The sequence below is a fragment of the Planococcus citri genome, chromosome 1, assembly GCF_950023065.1.
Source record: "Planococcus citri chromosome 1, ihPlaCitr1.1, whole genome shotgun sequence".
Lineage (NCBI taxonomy): Eukaryota > Metazoa > Arthropoda > Insecta > Hemiptera > Pseudococcidae > Planococcus > Planococcus citri.
In genome coordinates, this window is record NC_088677.1 from 33,805,269 (window position 1) to 33,822,886 (window position 17,618).

The 17,618-nt window shown below is 32.5% G+C and overlaps 7 protein-coding genes across 11 annotated transcripts; 2 read left to right on the top strand and 5 right to left on the bottom strand.

The window, feature by feature from the left end:
- Nucleotides 1-177: 177 nt before the first annotated feature.
- Nucleotides 178-2,353, bottom strand: LOC135831525 (caspase Dronc-like). Its single transcript, XM_065344085.1, has 8 exons — nucleotides 1,991-2,353; nucleotides 1,749-1,885; nucleotides 1,493-1,655; nucleotides 1,260-1,430; nucleotides 941-1,179; nucleotides 754-869; nucleotides 567-676; nucleotides 178-472 (listed from the first exon to the last, which is right to left on the bottom strand). Exons 1-8 carry the CDS (start codon nucleotides 2,126-2,128, stop codon nucleotides 365-367), a joined length of 1,182 nt encoding a protein of 393 aa, XP_065200157.1. The 5' UTR covers nucleotides 2,129-2,353; the 3' UTR covers nucleotides 178-364.
- A 578-nt stretch (nucleotides 2,354-2,931) lies between these two features.
- On the bottom strand, nucleotides 2,932-3,779 carry LOC135831534 (U6 snRNA-associated Sm-like protein LSm7). The gene is made up of 3 exons (XM_065344098.1): nucleotides 3,621-3,779; nucleotides 3,300-3,480; nucleotides 2,932-3,228 (listed from the first exon to the last, which is right to left on the bottom strand). Exons 1-3 carry the CDS (start codon nucleotides 3,633-3,635, stop codon nucleotides 3,095-3,097), a joined length of 330 nt encoding a protein of 109 aa, XP_065200170.1. The 5' UTR covers nucleotides 3,636-3,779; the 3' UTR covers nucleotides 2,932-3,094.
- Nucleotides 3,780-3,899: 120 nt separating this feature from the next.
- par-6 (partitioning defective protein 6) lies at nucleotides 3,900-6,012 on the top strand. Its single transcript, XM_065344091.1, has 5 exons — nucleotides 3,900-4,134; nucleotides 4,307-4,529; nucleotides 4,600-4,727; nucleotides 4,788-5,054; nucleotides 5,131-6,012. The coding sequence occupies exons 1-5, from the start codon at nucleotides 4,099-4,101 to the stop codon at nucleotides 5,329-5,331; spliced, it is 855 nt and encodes a 284-aa protein (XP_065200163.1). The 5' UTR covers nucleotides 3,900-4,098; the 3' UTR covers nucleotides 5,332-6,012.
- A 913-nt stretch (nucleotides 6,013-6,925) lies between these two features.
- Nucleotides 6,926-9,141, bottom strand: LOC135831527 (gamma-glutamyl hydrolase-like). 2 transcript variants are annotated; one of them, XM_065344087.1, is made up of 5 exons: nucleotides 8,675-9,141; nucleotides 8,443-8,554; nucleotides 8,093-8,322; nucleotides 7,776-7,988; nucleotides 6,926-7,119 (listed from the first exon to the last, which is right to left on the bottom strand). In XM_065344087.1, exons 1-5 carry the CDS (start codon nucleotides 8,965-8,967, stop codon nucleotides 6,960-6,962), a joined length of 1,008 nt encoding a protein of 335 aa, XP_065200159.1. In that variant the 5' UTR covers nucleotides 8,968-9,141; the 3' UTR covers nucleotides 6,926-6,959. The 2 variants fall into 2 exon arrangements, with proteins under 2 accessions (XP_065200159.1, XP_065200160.1); XM_065344088.1 differs by having other exon boundaries at nucleotides 6,926-7,988.
- A 189-nt stretch (nucleotides 9,142-9,330) lies between these two features.
- LOC135831531 (fer3-like protein) lies at nucleotides 9,331-11,316 on the bottom strand. Of its 3 annotated transcripts, XM_065344095.1 has the most exons (6): nucleotides 10,798-11,316; nucleotides 10,678-10,692; nucleotides 10,146-10,362; nucleotides 9,912-10,044; nucleotides 9,666-9,829; nucleotides 9,331-9,595 (listed from the first exon to the last, which is right to left on the bottom strand). In XM_065344095.1, the coding sequence occupies exons 1-6, from the start codon at nucleotides 10,834-10,836 to the stop codon at nucleotides 9,588-9,590; spliced, it is 576 nt and encodes a 191-aa protein (XP_065200167.1). In that variant the 5' UTR covers nucleotides 10,837-11,316; the 3' UTR covers nucleotides 9,331-9,587. The 3 variants fall into 3 exon arrangements, with proteins under 3 accessions (XP_065200167.1, XP_065200164.1, XP_065200166.1); XM_065344092.1 differs by having other exon boundaries at nucleotides 9,331-9,829; XM_065344094.1 differs by lacking the exon at nucleotides 10,678-10,692 and having other exon boundaries at nucleotides 9,331-9,829.
- Nucleotides 11,317-11,458: 142 nt separating this feature from the next.
- On the bottom strand, nucleotides 11,459-14,911 carry LOC135831524 (XK-related protein 7-like). Its single transcript, XM_065344084.1, has 6 exons — nucleotides 14,107-14,911; nucleotides 13,920-14,024; nucleotides 13,623-13,840; nucleotides 13,389-13,547; nucleotides 13,034-13,304; nucleotides 11,459-12,948 (listed from the first exon to the last, which is right to left on the bottom strand). The coding sequence occupies exons 1-6, from the start codon at nucleotides 14,391-14,393 to the stop codon at nucleotides 12,768-12,770; spliced, it is 1,221 nt and encodes a 406-aa protein (XP_065200156.1). The 5' UTR covers nucleotides 14,394-14,911; the 3' UTR covers nucleotides 11,459-12,767.
- Nucleotides 14,912-14,976: 65 nt separating this feature from the next.
- Nucleotides 14,977-17,509, top strand: LOC135831523 (XK-related protein 6-like). Of its 2 annotated transcripts, XM_065344082.1 has the most exons (6): nucleotides 14,977-15,125; nucleotides 15,235-15,881; nucleotides 15,982-16,068; nucleotides 16,145-16,353; nucleotides 16,439-16,591; nucleotides 16,674-17,509. In XM_065344082.1, exons 2-6 carry the CDS (start codon nucleotides 15,508-15,510, stop codon nucleotides 17,237-17,239), a joined length of 1,389 nt encoding a protein of 462 aa, XP_065200154.1. In that variant the 5' UTR covers nucleotides 14,977-15,125; nucleotides 15,235-15,507; the 3' UTR covers nucleotides 17,240-17,509. The 2 variants fall into 2 exon arrangements, with proteins under 2 accessions (XP_065200154.1, XP_065200155.1); XM_065344083.1 differs by lacking the exon at nucleotides 14,977-15,125 and having other exon boundaries at nucleotides 15,156-15,881.
- Nucleotides 17,510-17,618: the final 109 nt, after the last annotated feature.

Genomic DNA, 17,618 nt, shown 5'->3' on the forward strand with positions numbered 1-17,618 from the left:
TTAGCTGAATCAGCATTTTTTTCGTGACAAAGTGTTAATTCTAGTGAAAATACCCTATATATTGAACACTTTGAAGTAGAAAATTTCATTTTTGAATTTTTATCGAATTCAGCATTTCTTACCCTTTGAGATACTTCACGTAATCAGTTTTTCTTCGGCAGAAATCAAACACATTCGAATTGTAAAACATGGTTCATTCAATAATAGGTAAATCAATACAAAAATGATATTAAAAAATTGAGCAAATCTCACTAAATAACAATTGACGTACAGAGTATCAGTCGGAATTCGTTGTAGAGATTTTTCAAAAATAAATTATAGTACACTCTCGAATCTGAGAAAGGTATAAAGGTACACAGAAGTATCATAATCCGGGGTTGAAATAAATTTTTCCCTTAACACCTTGTTCTTTTACTTCCATGCTTTGAATTCCATAAATAGGATCTTTTTTCTTTAGAACCTCTTTGTTCACCTGAAGGGATGTGAAAAAAGAAAAATAAACAATGAAAACACTAAGTAAATACTTGAATTTAAAAAAAACTCGATATAAGTGAATAATCAATTACCGAGTGTAACATCGTATTTAAATCATACTGCCAGGCATGTTCAGCGACAACATGGCAGAACGCATTAACGAACCACGACCCTTCGTGGATGTCTCGTTTGGAATAAGTTCCTGTGAATAAAAAATTGAATATTAGATTAAACTTCTTTGACGTAAAAATTACCGCTCTAGATCTTGAATCAATATACCTGCGCAAGTGGAGTAAACAACAATCGTATCTTCAACGTTTCCAGAGTTCGCAGGTGATTTGTCTCTGGTAATTTCCATATCACGAAACATATCACTAGTATCTTGAGATACCACTCTGCAATGCATGTTTAAGCATTAGTTGAGGTTATTTTGAAAAATATACATCATTTGCAAAATTATACCTACCTACACGCTTGAAAAAAGAATAATTTTGGTTTTTTCTTGAATTGAACAAACGATGGATTTGCATCGGTAAATTGTTGAAGAACCCATCTTGCTCTCAATGTCTCACCATCAGCAGCAGCTAGTAGGATATCTTCGGTATCCTGGTATTGTTTACCATGGCACATAATGAAAACAACCAAGCTATCCACGTTGAGTAATTCTTTATTCATACTAAATGCTTTTATTTGTTGTTTCATTTCCTAATTTAACATTTAAAAGAAAATTAGATTTTCGAGTCGTCAGCTCGTCACTGAAGGAAAATTTTATCTGATCAACTTACTTTTCTTTTTAAATCAGTGTACGGAAAAACTTTGTAACCGATATCTGTGAACAATTTTTTTACTTTTTCAGCATCCAGCTTCGATCCTAATCTAATTTTTTTTGGATCAGGTGACTTGAAAATGTTTATGATTAAAGCTAGTCCTCTAGGTTTGGATCTCATTTTATACGTCTGAAAATTCGGAGATTGATTAAATAAATGCCTACCCTATAGATGTCAAGAGAACCTTTTACCTCGCAAGGAGATTTTTCAACAATATCCATGAATTTTTTCTCCGGATCAATTTTTACAACCAAGTCTTCCACTTTACAAAAGTCAACCGAATCATCTTTATCTTTGGCAGGAGGAATGCTGCTTTTCTTTTCATCAGGAGCCGGGGTAACGAAAGTAGATACTCTAAAAATGACGAAAATAATTACGTAAGTACCTAGGTATTATTAGAAACAATGAGCACATAGCCGAATTTACTAGTAATCTTCAGGAACTCACTTCCAAGAACTTAAAATCGCCTCCGCTTCATCATTTTGAGTTTCACGTAAGATGAAGATGAGGGTCATGAATGCTTTTGGTCCTCGGCAGGTGATCATTTCGTACAATTCTAAGGCTCTGCCTCTCTCATCGGGATGCTGCAGGATAAAAAAAATCGTAAGTATAATAGACGAAAAATATTTGTATCAAGAAACGTTTGCAGTTTCCAGCAGTTGAATTGAATTAAAATTAATTGTACTTACGTTCAAAATGTACCTTGCCATGTAGTGGTTTAAAATTCTTTGTGCTAACAATTTCTCTACTATTTGTTCGATATTGTGTGTTTTTTGAACAAGTTCGCTCATATTATCGTTTATTAAATTCACGTGTTGTTTATCCATTTTCAAAACGGGTTTCAGAATAAAACAAAGAGAAACTAAAAATACCAAAATTGAGAGTTTTTTTTGATCACCTGATCATAATTGTCAGATCGTTTCACTAATGATCTCCAAAGGAGTATGACTAATATCTGTTCACCTGTCTTTCACTTCATCTTTTGAGCTACGAGTGTTTTCAACTTGTTTTCAATTTCAACCGACTGGCAACTTTTGTGCTTTGGCTGATAAGAAAAAAATGGATGTAGGAGAGTGGGAGCCGCAGTAAGAGGAGGGGTTTAAGAATTCAACCATTCTATCAAGAATTTTTTTGACTGGTGTTTGCCTAAACTGCGTCTTTTCATTTTTTTATTTTTTTTTTAAATATCTGAATAAAATTTGATTTTCATTTTTCAACATTTTAATCAGATTTTGCCTTGTGGTAGTTGTGGTTTGAAGTTTTTAGTTTTTAACCCATTGGGCATAGGCAAAAATGGAGAAGCTGAATGCTGACGATACTAAACTATTTTATCAAAAAGTGTTACAAAACTGCTCATTCCAAAATCCGAGCAATTTTGATTTTTGACAAAATGAACAGCGAAGTGGTTTATCGACTTGCAGATGAAAATAATCAGTACGACAGTACGACTATTGATCACATTCATCTGGATCTATATTGTATACACCGGCCAATGGCCATAGAGCACACTGCACTGCACAAGTTGACCAGCATTTACTGTAGCTTATTTAGTAAACTCAGACCTATTCATTATCATACGATAAATCGACATTACAAACCGCGTAAATAAATTTTCAATATACACACAGCATTGTACTAAAAACGAAACTTTATTCGGGATTCTATCCTGGAATCATTTTTACAGATGGAGTTTCGCAGTTGAAGAATGTTATCCATTATTATTTACAGTCTAGTTAAAATAACGCCACCTTACATTATAGGTATGTACAGAAAAAAATCCGCTTCACAGAAGGTTATTGGGCAACAAATGGGTTTGCTATCTGTTCCATGCCGTCCATAGGACATACTAGAATCACAGCAGTTCCACGACAGACAACCAATCCCAACTGCCTAGTATCATTTGACAATTTGAAAAGATCTTCTGGATCTACACAAAAATTAAAGAAATCTAGTCACGAGACTGACCAACACATAAACAGCACCATCAATTCAATTTACCTCTCAAATACTCCGTTGTATTATCCAGCACTAAGTTGACTAATGGATCATATCCTTTCAATATTCCGGAGACTTCCCTGCCACCTGCAAATTTGACTCTGATTACTTTCTCAAGGTATCTCGATAAATCAACTATGCTTTCTTTCTTCTTTCGTTCCTTATGTTCTGAACTTTGATTGTTCTGAAAGTAGAATACAAATGAGAATGAATAGGTTTTGCCGTAAGAGAAAGAGATGAACCTTATCGTTATCATCAGCCAAATGATGATTACAAGCAAAACTTTAGTAATGACCAAATGAAGTGAAGGATTGAGATACTTACAGATTTCTTTTCCATGATGGATAATGCGGATTAAATCAAGAGTACTTCTATTTTTTAACAAAAAACGAGCGTAATTTTCACAAGAACAACCGGTGTTTGCTTTACTTCCGATTTTCTGAATTTCCGAAAAATGAGTTTTTTTTTTGTTTATTTGTGTTTTTGTGTATGTTTGTGTTTTTGAAAAACAATTTCAATTCAGTGTTACCAACAAACACAAGAATTGATAACAGACTGAATCTGCCATAGGATTTCAAGTGCTAAAGACAACAAAAGTTTTTATTTTTATTATGGCTTATGGCAAATCGAAGATCGAAGTACAGCGAAGTGATTCATTTTAGTTTGGTTTGGTTTCATTTTTTAATAAAAATAGATAAATTGCTCATTTAATTATAATTTGAAAAGACAGGACAATACACCAATGATATGATTTTGCCTTGAGAAATTTGCCCATTAGCAATTTGAATTATAAACTTTACCGATGGCTGAAAAAGGAACCGTTGATATCAAAAGTAAAGTAAGTGTTTTTCGTGTTTGCATTTCCTGTATTCAGATACGTTGTATTGTAATGGAATTATAATTGCTCGTGTGCATGAAAAACATAGATTATTAATAAATAAAGGTCGTAATCTAATAAAATCTATCTGCCGTAATGTTTGACTGAATTTCTTTATTCGATTGTGTTACAGTTTGATGCGGAATTCCGTAGATTCTCCGTTAATAAAACTGAAGTTAAAACCTACGATGAATTTAGAAACTTTATAGAAAAATTACACAAGTTAACAGGCATACCTTTTTTAATATCATACAGTGATCCCAGAGATGGCGATCTATTGCCTATAAATAACGACGATAATTTGGCCAGAGCACTTACTGTGAAACCATTACTAAGGATTATTCTTCAAAGAAAAGGTAAAATGTTTGCAATTTGGTGAGCGCTAACCTCGTATCAATCTCCATTAACTTGATCATTTGGTTTTAGGTGAAAGTTTAGATCAAAATGGATATCATCCTTTTAAACCGAGAAACTTGATAAGTTCGATATTAGGCAGCACTCCGGGAAAATCGAAGTCTCATCCTTGGATTTCGAATCCTCAAGATTTCCGACAGGTAGATTTTCATTTTATACTCGCCGTCGTGTTGGAATATTCCTAATAACTATTTTTACAGGTTTCGGCAATTATTGACGTTGATATAGTGCCTGAAACGTGTAGACGAGTTCGTTTATTGAAGCATGGTTCAGATCGACCGTTAGGATTTTATATACGTGATGGTACTAGTGTACGAGTTACGCCTTCTGGATTAGAAAAAGTTCCGGGTATATTCATTTCACGACTAGTCCCTGGTGGACTTGCTGAAAGTACTGGATTATTAGCCGTGAATGATGAGGTGTTAGAAGTGAATGGAATTGAAGTTGCTGGTAAAACCTTGGATCAGGTAAATTGGCTCGTATTCAATGGATTAAAATTAGTCGTGGGATATTTTTAAATATTATCTCGATTGTGTTACGCAGGTGACAGACATGATGGTGGCAAATAGTTATAATCTTATAATTACTGTTAAACCCGCCAATCAAAGAAATACGCTATCCGCTCCTCGACGAGGATCAATATCTAGAACTTCGAGAATTTCGGCCAACTCAATTCAGAGTAACACTACCACGACCAATACATCAGAGGATGACGATCATGACGAGGTAGTAAACTTCACGTAAAGGCAAGTATTATTTCATCAAAAATTATCATTTCTAACTACCTGAAGTCCTAAACCATTTCTACCTATTGAAGTATGAATCGAAAACAAATTTTTTAGATTTCAGTACTTATAACAATTTTGTATTTTTTTTTGGAAAGTGTAGTCTATCGTCTTGATAATAATTTTTAAAATGTTCTTCCTCAAGTAGTTGTGCAGTAATTCTGTCACATTATTTTTTTTTTTTTTTTAGTTTCGTAAACTTATCATTTTAAACCGTACTTAAGTATTCAAAAATTGAAAAAATAAAATAAAAAATAGGTGCTACCAAAGTGACATTTTGTTCTTTACAACTGTAATTATTTTTATCGTATTAATAATCATCAAAAATCAGATGATAAGTTTTTATCCGAAATTGTGATCAATTATAGGATTAATTATGATTATTTTTCTATTTTAAAATTAAATTCTTTTTGATCTTTTCGTGAAGAAAACAAGAATTGAAAATTCATGGTGATCTGATTGCAAGACATATTCGTTATTTTATGTTTGATTTTTTCCTTAATAATATTAAAAATAACTTATGAGCCGCAGCGGGATTCTGCGCCAGGGGACAATTTTTTTTATTGAAATCCCTACAGAACAAGCGATAAAGTGACCCTATGTACGCATTTTTCGTTTTCCAAAATAAATACTATACGTTTATTTTGTAAGCGAGAGGGAAATTTTTATTATTATGCTCATGAAAGGCTGAATCATAATTTAATTATAAAATTATTATTTAAATTTAATTGAATTTTTTACATTCCCAGTATTGAATATTGATGTATGTATTGTTTTATCAAAATTATCAGAATAGTTTATTTAACTGTGTGATATGAAACTTACAACCAATCCGCCCAGTGTGAATTCGTTTTCCCGTTATATATATATTTTTTAATGTTTCTCGGTTGTTTATTTTATTGCTGTTCTATTTTTATTCGTAAATTTTTTTCATTTTCAATTCGTCTCATCGCCATGATTGATTTCATGTACATTTATTTTTAATTGGTGATACCCGTATTCCTTTTGTGATGTAATGAAAATTGGAAAATATGCATATTGTACTTAGTAACAAAAAAATGACTACCGTGGCATCTTCAAAATGTACTATTTATAATTATTTATCATGTGATTTTGTCAAGTATTAGTTTTTATTTTAATCAAGTTTTTAAATGTGCATAACTGTATACATATTTGTTCTCTTCGTGATTATTTAACTCATTAGAGAATGTCAACATGACATTTTTATTGTACCCCGTTTTAAGTCAAGTTCGAGCTTATTCAGTTTTCAACTTTTTATATAGATATTTTATTCGTTTTTTTTAAAATGAATTTTCATTCGTAGTTTCCAAATTTATTGTATCATGTATGTATTTATTATTGCCGTGTTTTTATGATATAATTTTAATATTTGAATAATAATACTTTTATTAGAAATTGGTACATATTTCTTGAAAATAACCTGAAAATACATTACTCATTTTATCAACTTTTCAAGATGATAGGGATATGTAGGTTGTGAAGTTAGTCGTTGATTAGTTTAATTATTCATGTTGGAAAAGATTCGCAATGAATGAACCGTCGTAAAAAATATATTATAATTCATGATTAAAATACATACATTTGTAAATAACTCGTTACTGAAGCGGTGAAACGAGGAAAATAATTGTAAATTAGCGAATTATTTTCTTCATCAATACTAGAAAATTTATTGGAATTTTTTTTGGCGTAGTAGATTAATTGGTCATAAAAATACCGATTGGCTAGTCCAGGGATGGAAGAGCCTTGAATTCAGGGCTCCTGCTCTTGGCTCTGGCTCAGCTCCCCGCAAGTTTTAGCTCTGGCTCGCTCTTGGCTCTTGGCTCTTTTTCTTTACATGTGCTCTTTGGCTCCTTGCTCGCTCCTCAATTCTTTCAAACTCCGCTCTTTGACTCTCAGCTCCCTCTTCCAATTTCTTGGCTCCCACTCCAGCTCCAGCTCTGGCTCTTGGCTCTTTAAATTAGAAGTTAAAATTCGTGAAAAATGATGAAAAAAATGAAAATATTCTGCATTTATTTTCATTTTATATCTCAATGAGAAAACAAACGTAGAAATTCTTCATTTTCTTCACAAATGTGAGTTGAAAGTTGAATTTTTGATAAAAATGTGCGCATTTTTTTACTTTTTTTACTTTTTTTTCTACTTTTAGGAAGCCAAAGAGCCTGAAAAATTTTGTGGGCTCCCACTGGGCTCTGGCTCTTTCCAGATTAAAGACTCCTTACGATGATGGCTCTCTTGAGTAAAATAAGGAGCTCTTTTGCAAGATAGCTCTTGATGTTTTTCTGCACTTTCATTTATTTGGCTCTTGGCTCTGGCTCTAACTCCTCAAAAAATCCGGCTCTTTCAGACTCTAGCTCCGGCTCGCTCCCGGCTCTTCCATCCCTGGCTAGTACAATTGGTTCAGAATGTGGTATATTATGATCAGGATTCCATTCAAAAGACACTTTCTCCGGGTGAAATTGGACTGCAAAAAATGGATATTTCTTGTGTTCTACGCTGGCGATAAATTCTGTATTTTTCAAACTAGTGCTGGTTGAAGTTATTTTCCATTCTTGATTCAGATTTGAATTGTGAAAATCACTCTTATGGGCACACCACCTATGCATGTACAGAGCAAAACAAGGAACATTTTGTTAATTAAGTGCTTGGAAAGAGTACTTTGTTATATTATAGGTAAATAGACGGGCATGTATTTTACCTACCTGTGAAAATTGACAGTACTATTGAGATATTGTAAAGTGTGTGCTTGTCGTATACTCAGGCGTGAAAAAAGAGTACTTTGGAAATATGGGCTCTCGAACGTTATAGGAAGATTTTCGTGACTTACGTTGCACCTTTTTAAAATATTATTTTCATTATTTGCTACAATTAACAGGAATTCATATCCCAAGCAAACTCCCAGAATAGGAAACGTTGTACCATTATCGTTTAACTGGAATAAAAATTGAATATGAAGATGAATTATTATGAAGAATAAATCAGGCTTGTTGACTTGTGTGTTAGTGCTATAAATAAATTATTGTCTGTATACGTAGATAGATAGGTTAGGTACCTCTTTTGCAATTTTGTAAACTATTTTCACTGAGTCATAATAAGGATTTCCATCTCCTGGGAAAGTAGCACCTCCAGGCAAAACTAAACCATTCACAGAATTCATAATATTCCTATACATTGAAAAAAAAGTAATGTAGGTTTAGCTCAACATTTATAGGCTCAAGCGTAATCAAAAAATTCTCATTTAAATAGAAATCATTCACAAAATTATTTCATCAAGTCTACTCTACCTATAGTAAGATTCAGGTTTGTTGATAACAACTGGCACAACTTTGGCTCCAGAGCTTTCGACAGCTTTCACATATGAAGCAGCTATAAAATGGCTAGATGCTGGAAAAAGTTCTTGGTTTCGAAATAAAATCTCTTGCGATAGAATGCCTATAATTGGTGATTTATTCACTTTGACACTTTTCTTACAAAAACCGCATTGAAATAGAAAAAATATATTTAATAAAATTGCAATTTTCGCCATATTTAATTCACATAACAACAACATCGGTAACACAAAATAGAAATACCACATGTACTTGCAACGGTTGTTCAAATGAAACTGAATTGTAGAATAATCAGATGCACTGTAGAAGTTTTTGGAGACATAAGGACAATTGAATTAGATAAACGTTATAGATAACACCATACAGTCATATGGTTAATATAGAAGCGACAAGTGTCTATAGAAACAATGTCATCATAATTATTTTTTAAACAATTCATTCAAGATAAAAATAATATTGGTAGCTTATCTCATATATTTATAACTACTTAAAATGCTCAAGATCACTTCCTATTTGAAATAACAATTCACACAGCAAAACAATTTTAAAATAAAAAATTATGATACCTTATTATTCTAAATGAGGAAATTAATATCACAAAATGAGACAAAATCCACTTCCAAAAAAATTGAGATAGGTATAAATTCTTATAGGATTTGTACTCTTTTTTCATTTCCGAGGTCCGTTACTTTCAAAATAATTCAAAAAAGGGTAAAGCAATTTTTTCAAAACTAACTTCAGAAGCGTTCTTCTCACTTTGATACTAACCTCCTCAAATTATGTACAAAATTAAATACCTACCTATTAATATGTTTCCGCATTCTAACAAAGAATATCTCATCCGGTTGATTTTACATTTTCATATTATCTAGACAACTAAAACAATGTTCAATAAGTTTTATAAATTAAAATTGATGAGATATTAAATTATTAGAATATTCCCAACATTTAGGCTGCAAAGGAGTAGCGCAGTAATATTGCTGATACGAGTAATAACCTCCGGCAGTGGGGGATAACTGCTGAGTATATGGCACGGCATATAACTTGTTCTCATAGTCTGGTCCATATTCCAGCACAGCTTGCAAATGTCGTATGTAACGAATAGCAAGGCTAGAAAATAAATTGGGTAAGTGTTTGTTATTCCAAGTCATAAATTTGGTTTTTTATAAAAAGAGGAAATGACGATGGTTACCGAAGAGATTCTATTTTTGATAATTTTTTACCAGGTGGTTTGCATTGAGGTAATCTTTCACGTAATTGATCAAATGCTCGATTCATATCTCTCATTCTAGTTCTCTCTCGATCACAAGCAGATTTCTTATAATCTATAAACATACGATAAAATGACAAATTTTTAAAATATTATGATCAAGAACGAAAGTTAGGCAATAAAGAAATCAAGTACCTATTGCACAAATATACCTACCTCTTTCAGATTCAAAATTCTTTGGACGAGTGTTCAAAGTACGCTCGAATTTGTAGCACTGTGATGGTTCGGTGTTTTCTGTTGATTCGTAATTTAACGTGTTTAACAACGTAATTGAACTTTTGCTGTCTTCTTCAGGAATAGTTCCCAAGTTTGGTTCTTCTATGCCAATTTTGTTTACGAACATGATTCGTGGCGTTTCTTCTAACATTATATGCTGGAAAATTTTCAAAATTTTGAACACAAGAACAAAAATTTAGGTTACCTAGTACCTATACTTAAACCTAGCATGTCACTTTCTCTTTCATCAGAAGTTACCTCGACTTTACAGATGATTAGTCTATTCAAAAACTTTACAAAACAAATTTTATTCGTTTAATTATGATTATTTAGAAATATCCCATCACTCAAAATTGAAGGTTTGATGAAAAAATTACTGTATTAAATTTGAACAAAATCAATGTAAAGTATTCAACAAGTGGGCAAAAATCGTTAGGAATTTATTAAAATGCATTTTTCTTCAGATGCTTACTTTAAATTTGCTTGGCTTTATCAGGTGTGTTAATGAAAACATGCAATAAAAATTTGAAATTTCATTAAATGCTATATACCTGAATCGTGTATCTAACTAAAATAATTTATATATTTTTACCTCTTGTTTTATTTCATCAGTCGTTTTGCGCCGTTCCATCGTATCAGATTTTTTCTTTATGTAAAATTAACAACAAAAATGACTTATTTTCTCAATCACTTAAACCATTTCAATCTACGACGATCCACTCGCAACGAAATATTCATTTGAAATAGTTCGACAAAACATTCGAAAATTTTTCTCCGTCGTTACACTTGTTCAAACACGGGCTAAAAAGTAAAAAAACAATACTTTGTCGCATATGCACATATGTCATTAATTGAAGGTAGGACGTATACGCCGCAATAAAAAAGGAAAAAAAAACAATTATCATCCACCTGAAGGTAACTAGCATAGCGTACCATTTTGAAAGGGGGCACAAGTAAGCATAGTTCCTTCATTATAACTCATTGTCTCCGCACGTGCTATTAATTTACTAAATGTTCGACTCCAAATAACCGAATTTTGACGCGTGTGGGAATTCATTTTTCGAACTCTTGGCGCTGGAATGATAGAAGAAAGCGGTTTTAAGAAGAAAATCACGAGGAAGACTTCATTTTATCATACTTCCATTACCTATACCTACTTGAAAACGCCATTATTCCAGACAATTAATGTCCTTCAAGAAGAAATTCAACTTCAGTACAAAAGTTGAGGTGCAGATGCAACGATAAAAACAAAATCACGAGTGAAACGTCCCAGTTTTATTTCTTTAAAAATAATATCAATATGCTTAAAAAGTTCTATCACATTAAGATTTAAGAATGATATGAAAAAAATTGAGATTACTAGCTGATTTTATAAATTACGCATGAAATTATCAATACGTGAAATAATTCAGCGTTTTCATATTAAAACTTATGAAAGTTGAAAGCTTTTCCAATAAAATTATAACGTTACTTTATAATTATCAAAATCACATAGTGCAAAATAAGCTCTGAGAAATGAATTGATCATCATTACACCGTCACACTTTGTTTCCTTTTTCACAATAATTATGCTTCGAGTACTTACTATGTCTAAGAAAACAACTTACAACATAATAAAATATTACCATAATTTAAAACGTATTAAACAAAAAAAAAAGTATAACACTTACAATCAACGGTATAAAGACATATAAGAAAACAAATTATGAAGTAGCATCACAGAAATAAGGAGAATATTCATCGTCGTATCGTCAGAGGCTTACTTCAAGTTTGCCTCGAAAACCCATTTCGGCAATACTCAAACAAATTTCAAAGTAAAAGAATTTAACGATAGCTTAGAAAACACTGTCGAAGGAGAAACGAATGAATAGGTAGGTATAAGGTACCAATTTAAATATAACACTTGGGTAGAAGTACAATGTTTAAATTTTAGGTGCAAAAAGTATATCAGCGAAGCAATCAATGAAAAAGGAAATATTACGAAAGGTAACAAAAGTAGAATGGGAAAAAATTCAATTCAGTCACACAAAATAAATGAAATCAAATTAGATTATGGTATCTTCATCCTCCTCAATACACGAAAAAAAAACATATGATATGGCACATAATCATTTTTTAACATTAATGAGTCGTCGAATAATAAATTTTGTGCTAAATTTACGAGTAAAACAAATAACCTGAAAAATGCTCACAAAGAACAATAAATTTCTTTGGTATGCATGCATTATTTTCGATGCATTAAAAAATAGAAATGCTCCTACTTCTTAAGGTCAAACACACGTATTTTAAAATCATAAAATTTTCGTGTCAATTTTAACAAATAAACTCCCAATATGTATATATAAGAATAATCAACGATAAAAGAATATTACAGTTAAGTCGAATAAAACAAAAACAAGAAAAATGATTTCACTCATGGTAACTTAAAATTCATAGGTGTAGCATGCAAATATAAAACGAAAATAATAAAAAATTAAAGAAAAAACATTGGTAATAGAGGAAAAATGAAAAAATATCACTTCGGTGGGATTACACTTCCAGTAATTCAGTGGTTTTATAATCTCAACGATTACTGTTAAGCTCGCGAATTTCATACACTCTATCTCCGATACTCCTTCGATTTGGATGAAAACATCTATAATAGAGTACCAAAAAGAATAAAGATGCGAAAAACGAAAATACTTGTACGATCATCATTCCATAATACAGATCCACATCTGTGATAGGAGCTCCGAACGAGTACCTGAAAATCAATGTTGAATTACCAAACAATCATACGAATAAGAATAACTTTAGAGACCAGTGATAATACGTAACGTAACACTTACCATATGTACAGACAACCAATATTTTCCAGTAAACAAATAGAATAATATGATAAGTACGAGTATCGCTGAGGTCCTCCGTGAGATGGAATAAAAACAAATATATAGGCGATGCCTAACATACAGCTGAGAACACATTCGTCGCAACGACTATGATTTACGTCTTGTTTCAACATCAACCAAACACTCATTAAGGAAGTGTGAATAAGGCAGCCGAGTAAAGTAAATTTCGGATACCACGTAGCAAAAACACTCAATGCAAAAACACGAGAAACTGCGAACACAAATTCAAGATTTTTTCAATTACATATTATATCTTTACATTGCAGAGGATATTTTTCAGAAAGTAAATTCTCACCTGCCCAACTAAACTGGGATATAAAATTCATCACTGTTCCCATGAAAGAAAGTCGTTTCTTATCTTCTCTAATATATCGAACCGTTCTATTGTAAACCGTCAAAGACCATGCGATAGAAAATATGGAGACACCAACGGAAGCATAAAGAAATTTCAAGTCTAAATGTGAAAATTAGAAAAATTAAAAAATAGTATCCAATGTTTGGTTTCCAATTCATTATTTAACCCACCAACCTTCAAATTTATATGTTTTTTCAATTCTATACGTCAATAAAATAGTCAACTGCAATACAGCTTGAGGAGCTGAATTGAGAACACAATAGAATAATCTCAAGAGAGCAGCATCGCAATCTTCATCAAGCATTTTACGATATAGATAATCTTGCTTCATGAGTTGCTTCCTACATCCGGCAAACGAACTTCTTAAACCGTACAACAGTGCATCGAAGTATCTGTAAAATAATGAATATGAATTATTTAATCAACAATTGCTAATTTCTGCTGCGAGAGAGAAAAAATATAGCAACTTACCGGTGAATTTGAGTGATTTGCAGTAGCATAGTTAATATTCTTAGACTCCATTTAATAAGAGATGGTTTAGATGGGGAAGTCTCGTCATCTTCGTCCAAAATATACCTGCGAAAAATTTGCAAGAACATATTAATCGAGTGTTATTTTGAAATTAATAAGCTATAATAGTTACACCGCCGCTACCTACCATCTCATACTAAATCCGGTAGATACGATAGATGGTACTATGATGAATGTAATCGTTAAAACAAAGTACAACATTTCTGTTTTCATGTAGAAGAGGTAAGCTAACCAACAATGCAGTAGGATATCTACTGCAAATGTAATGATGGATATGACAAAACATACGGCGTAAAAGAAACCGAAATCCGCTTCCGAATATAAGGCATCATTTTGTTTATTATTGTTCCTTTCGGAGTCCGGTTCTGCTTTCAGAGTTATGGAATTGAATCGTACCATACGAACACTGCTCATGATGGTATTTTGGTTCTGTATGTGATAGAATGTGCAAAGATAGGAACGATTTTCGGTCAAGTAGAAGTCGAGCAAAAAGAGATTAATTAATTAGGGAACATGTCACAATATTAGGTGGATTTATTTTACAGAACATGATGAGATTAACTCGAGTAATTAGAAACACAAATGAGAGATGAATTTTCACGAAAATAATGAATCAGGACAACAATACGTGATATTCCATCTGTATCACGTTGAAATGACTTATCGTCAGAGAAACACATAATAATTGACAAAGAAATTTTTCTACAGTATCAGATTTCACGTACTAGCTTTAAAAGAAAACATAACGGTATAAAAATAATAGAAATCGAAAACGAAAACCTCGGAAAACCTCGGAAAACTTGCTAAGAAAACAAAAAAGGGGAAATTCGAGGGCATAAAGTAACGTAAATAAACAGAAACTATTCGGGGAAAAAAACAAAAGTGATAAAGTACACTCGTGTTTGATGCACTCGCGCTATCTCTCATGAAAACACATAAAACACCCGACGCCGGAGAGTGCCGGAAAATAGAAAAATGTAGAGCGGCGGCCGTAGGAGGGGCTCGAAGACCGGACCGGCGTGTTGTGTTTGAAATGAAAATAAAATGCTACTCTTTTTTTGCTATTTTTAAATTTTTTATCGATGGTTCAACGTTACTGCCAGTCAATTTATTCGTCCTCTGCGTTTAATTATTCGATTGTTCGACGTAAGTGTTTCTCTAGTTCGTAGTTACGCATGGATATCTATTGTATTATTTTTTTCCTGATGAGTTTTTGAAATCTCTAACGCATTATTATCATTGAAAAAATCAACAGATGACTGCTAGCGAAATCGCCTTATCGTTATGTTCGTCCAGAGAATGATTACCAGTTCCAGTGAATAGAAGAAGCTATTCCAGTGTTTCATTTCGTGATACATTTTGCTGATATTTGGTGAAATTATGAGCATGTTTACGCCGCTCGTTGTGATTGTCGACAGTTATGCGCATCAGAAAAATCCGTTCTAGATGATGGAATGTTCAAAACTAATTCCGAAGTATTCGGATAATGACTTGAGTGGAATCGAAAATCGCTCATTCCGATTAAATTATGACTACAGGCGAAGCACAACGTCCCGTCGAGGAGATAAATCTTGAGGATTTTTCCGAATCGAAATGCCATAGTCCTTCGACAGAAACAACTCCTAAATCCGAATCAAATCGCGAAGAGTCTTCCGAGTTGAAATCGAACAAACCTTTGATAGAAGCAGAAGTGAAACGTAAACCCGAATCAATTTCAACTACAATCACGTATAGATACTTGGGTGGATTATGTTTTTCAATTTTATTTCACTTATTGGACGTCGGTACAGACGTTTATCTTGCCTACCAATATTATACCTTGCAGCAAACTACTTACTTCGTTTTAACAATTAGTTTTGTTGCAATTCCATCTCTGATCATTACTTTGATAAGTATTCGAATGTAAGTACATCTGAATATAGGCACTGGATACTGCCAATCACTTCTTGTATGATTGCTCTGAGAACCTTCATCACATATTATGGATCTTTAATTTTTGAAGGTACGTTGATGATGAAGAAAATGTCTCATACAAAGCGTGGATACTACGGTGCTTCTTGTTGATCTTCCAGTTCGCTCCCATAATGAGGTAATTTAAAAATATTCTCGTTAGTTTGAATTTGTCGACCATAATCTCATGATGTGTTTCATGTTATAATGTTTAGATATATCGAACTCCTTATCCAAGCCGTTAAATTGAAGAGAAACAAGAGCGATTACAACGATGAAAGTTACGAAAAGTATTACAAACCGTTACTAATTAAGGATTCAAATTTGAATCTTCTACGTTTGATAGAATGCTTTCTAGAAGCTGCTCCCCAGCAAGTTCTTCAGTGGACAATATTACTTCGAATGGAACTGAGTAATTTAAATTGTAAGTATATTTATTTTGGAAACTTTCCCAGTTTCAATGAGCGTTAACGAAATTCGTCTATAGTGGTCTTTTTCATTTTTTGCAGCCTATCAATTCATGACAATTTTCACTTCGTTTCTCAGCACTGCGTGGTGTTTTGCCATTTACAATAGATCTGTCCGGTTCGCCAGGAATGAGAAAAAAAATTTAAAATGGATCAGTAGCTACTTTCAAATAATATGGTTATTTTCCATCATAAGTGAGTAATTTTCTCAACGAATTGGTTAAATTCGTCGTATTTCTATGTTCGTAATTCGTACATTGTTGTGTGTTTCTTTCAGCTGCTAGAATTTTAGCAATTAGCGAAGTAGCCTCGATTTTTCCTATTTCCACGTCCGTCGCTTGTTCTATTCATTGGTTCATCATGACGGTTTGGTTATCGATATTTCAACGAACTTGGTTTTGTTACCAATCAACTCAAGATGCTAATAGTAAAATTAGACGAGTTCTAGAAATGTGTTTTTGTGCCGTTTTAGGTTTAGTTTTTATATTCGCATTTTTGACATTCAAAGATGGTAGTACCAAGTACAAGTATATTTTTTATTATACGTTATGTTTCGTCGAAAATTCCGTTGCGGTGTATTTATGGGTTCATTACGGATACGGTACTTTGAAAGGTGTCAGCTGGTTTATACCTTTATTAGTTGCCACTTGCGCTTTGTTTTTTATAGGCATTTTTTCTATGATAATTTATTACAGGTATTACCATCCTAAAATAGGAAAAATGAGTAATAATCTTAGTCTTACTCTTGATGCGGTTATGTCTTCTTATGAAATGAGTCAATTGAGTCCCATTTCTTTCGGTCGAATTGATAGACGTAATGTTGCTGTGCAAGTTGACGTGTGAGAATTCCGTTTCACTGGAAACGTGGTTGACGAGTTTATTTTTTTTTTGCTGGTATTTAAATTGATTTTTACCACTCGAAAGTACTTTTTTAATCTAATATTTTACCAATTTGCTTGAAACTGGCTTCCGACGCTGTTTTGATTTGATCATGACAGCGGTCTTTACGTTTTACTCCAATTTTTAGAATTATTTATTTATTCACGATTTGGTAAATTTTTTTTTGTATTTTGTAATATCGTGTGCTGTGAATGTAATAAATTGTAAGTCGCATTTTGTGTTGTTCATTGGTACTATGTTAATAATTTTTGTAATTAAAATCGATATCACGATTTTGAAAAGTGTCATAATTCTTTTAAAATTATCAACAATTTCTCATCTG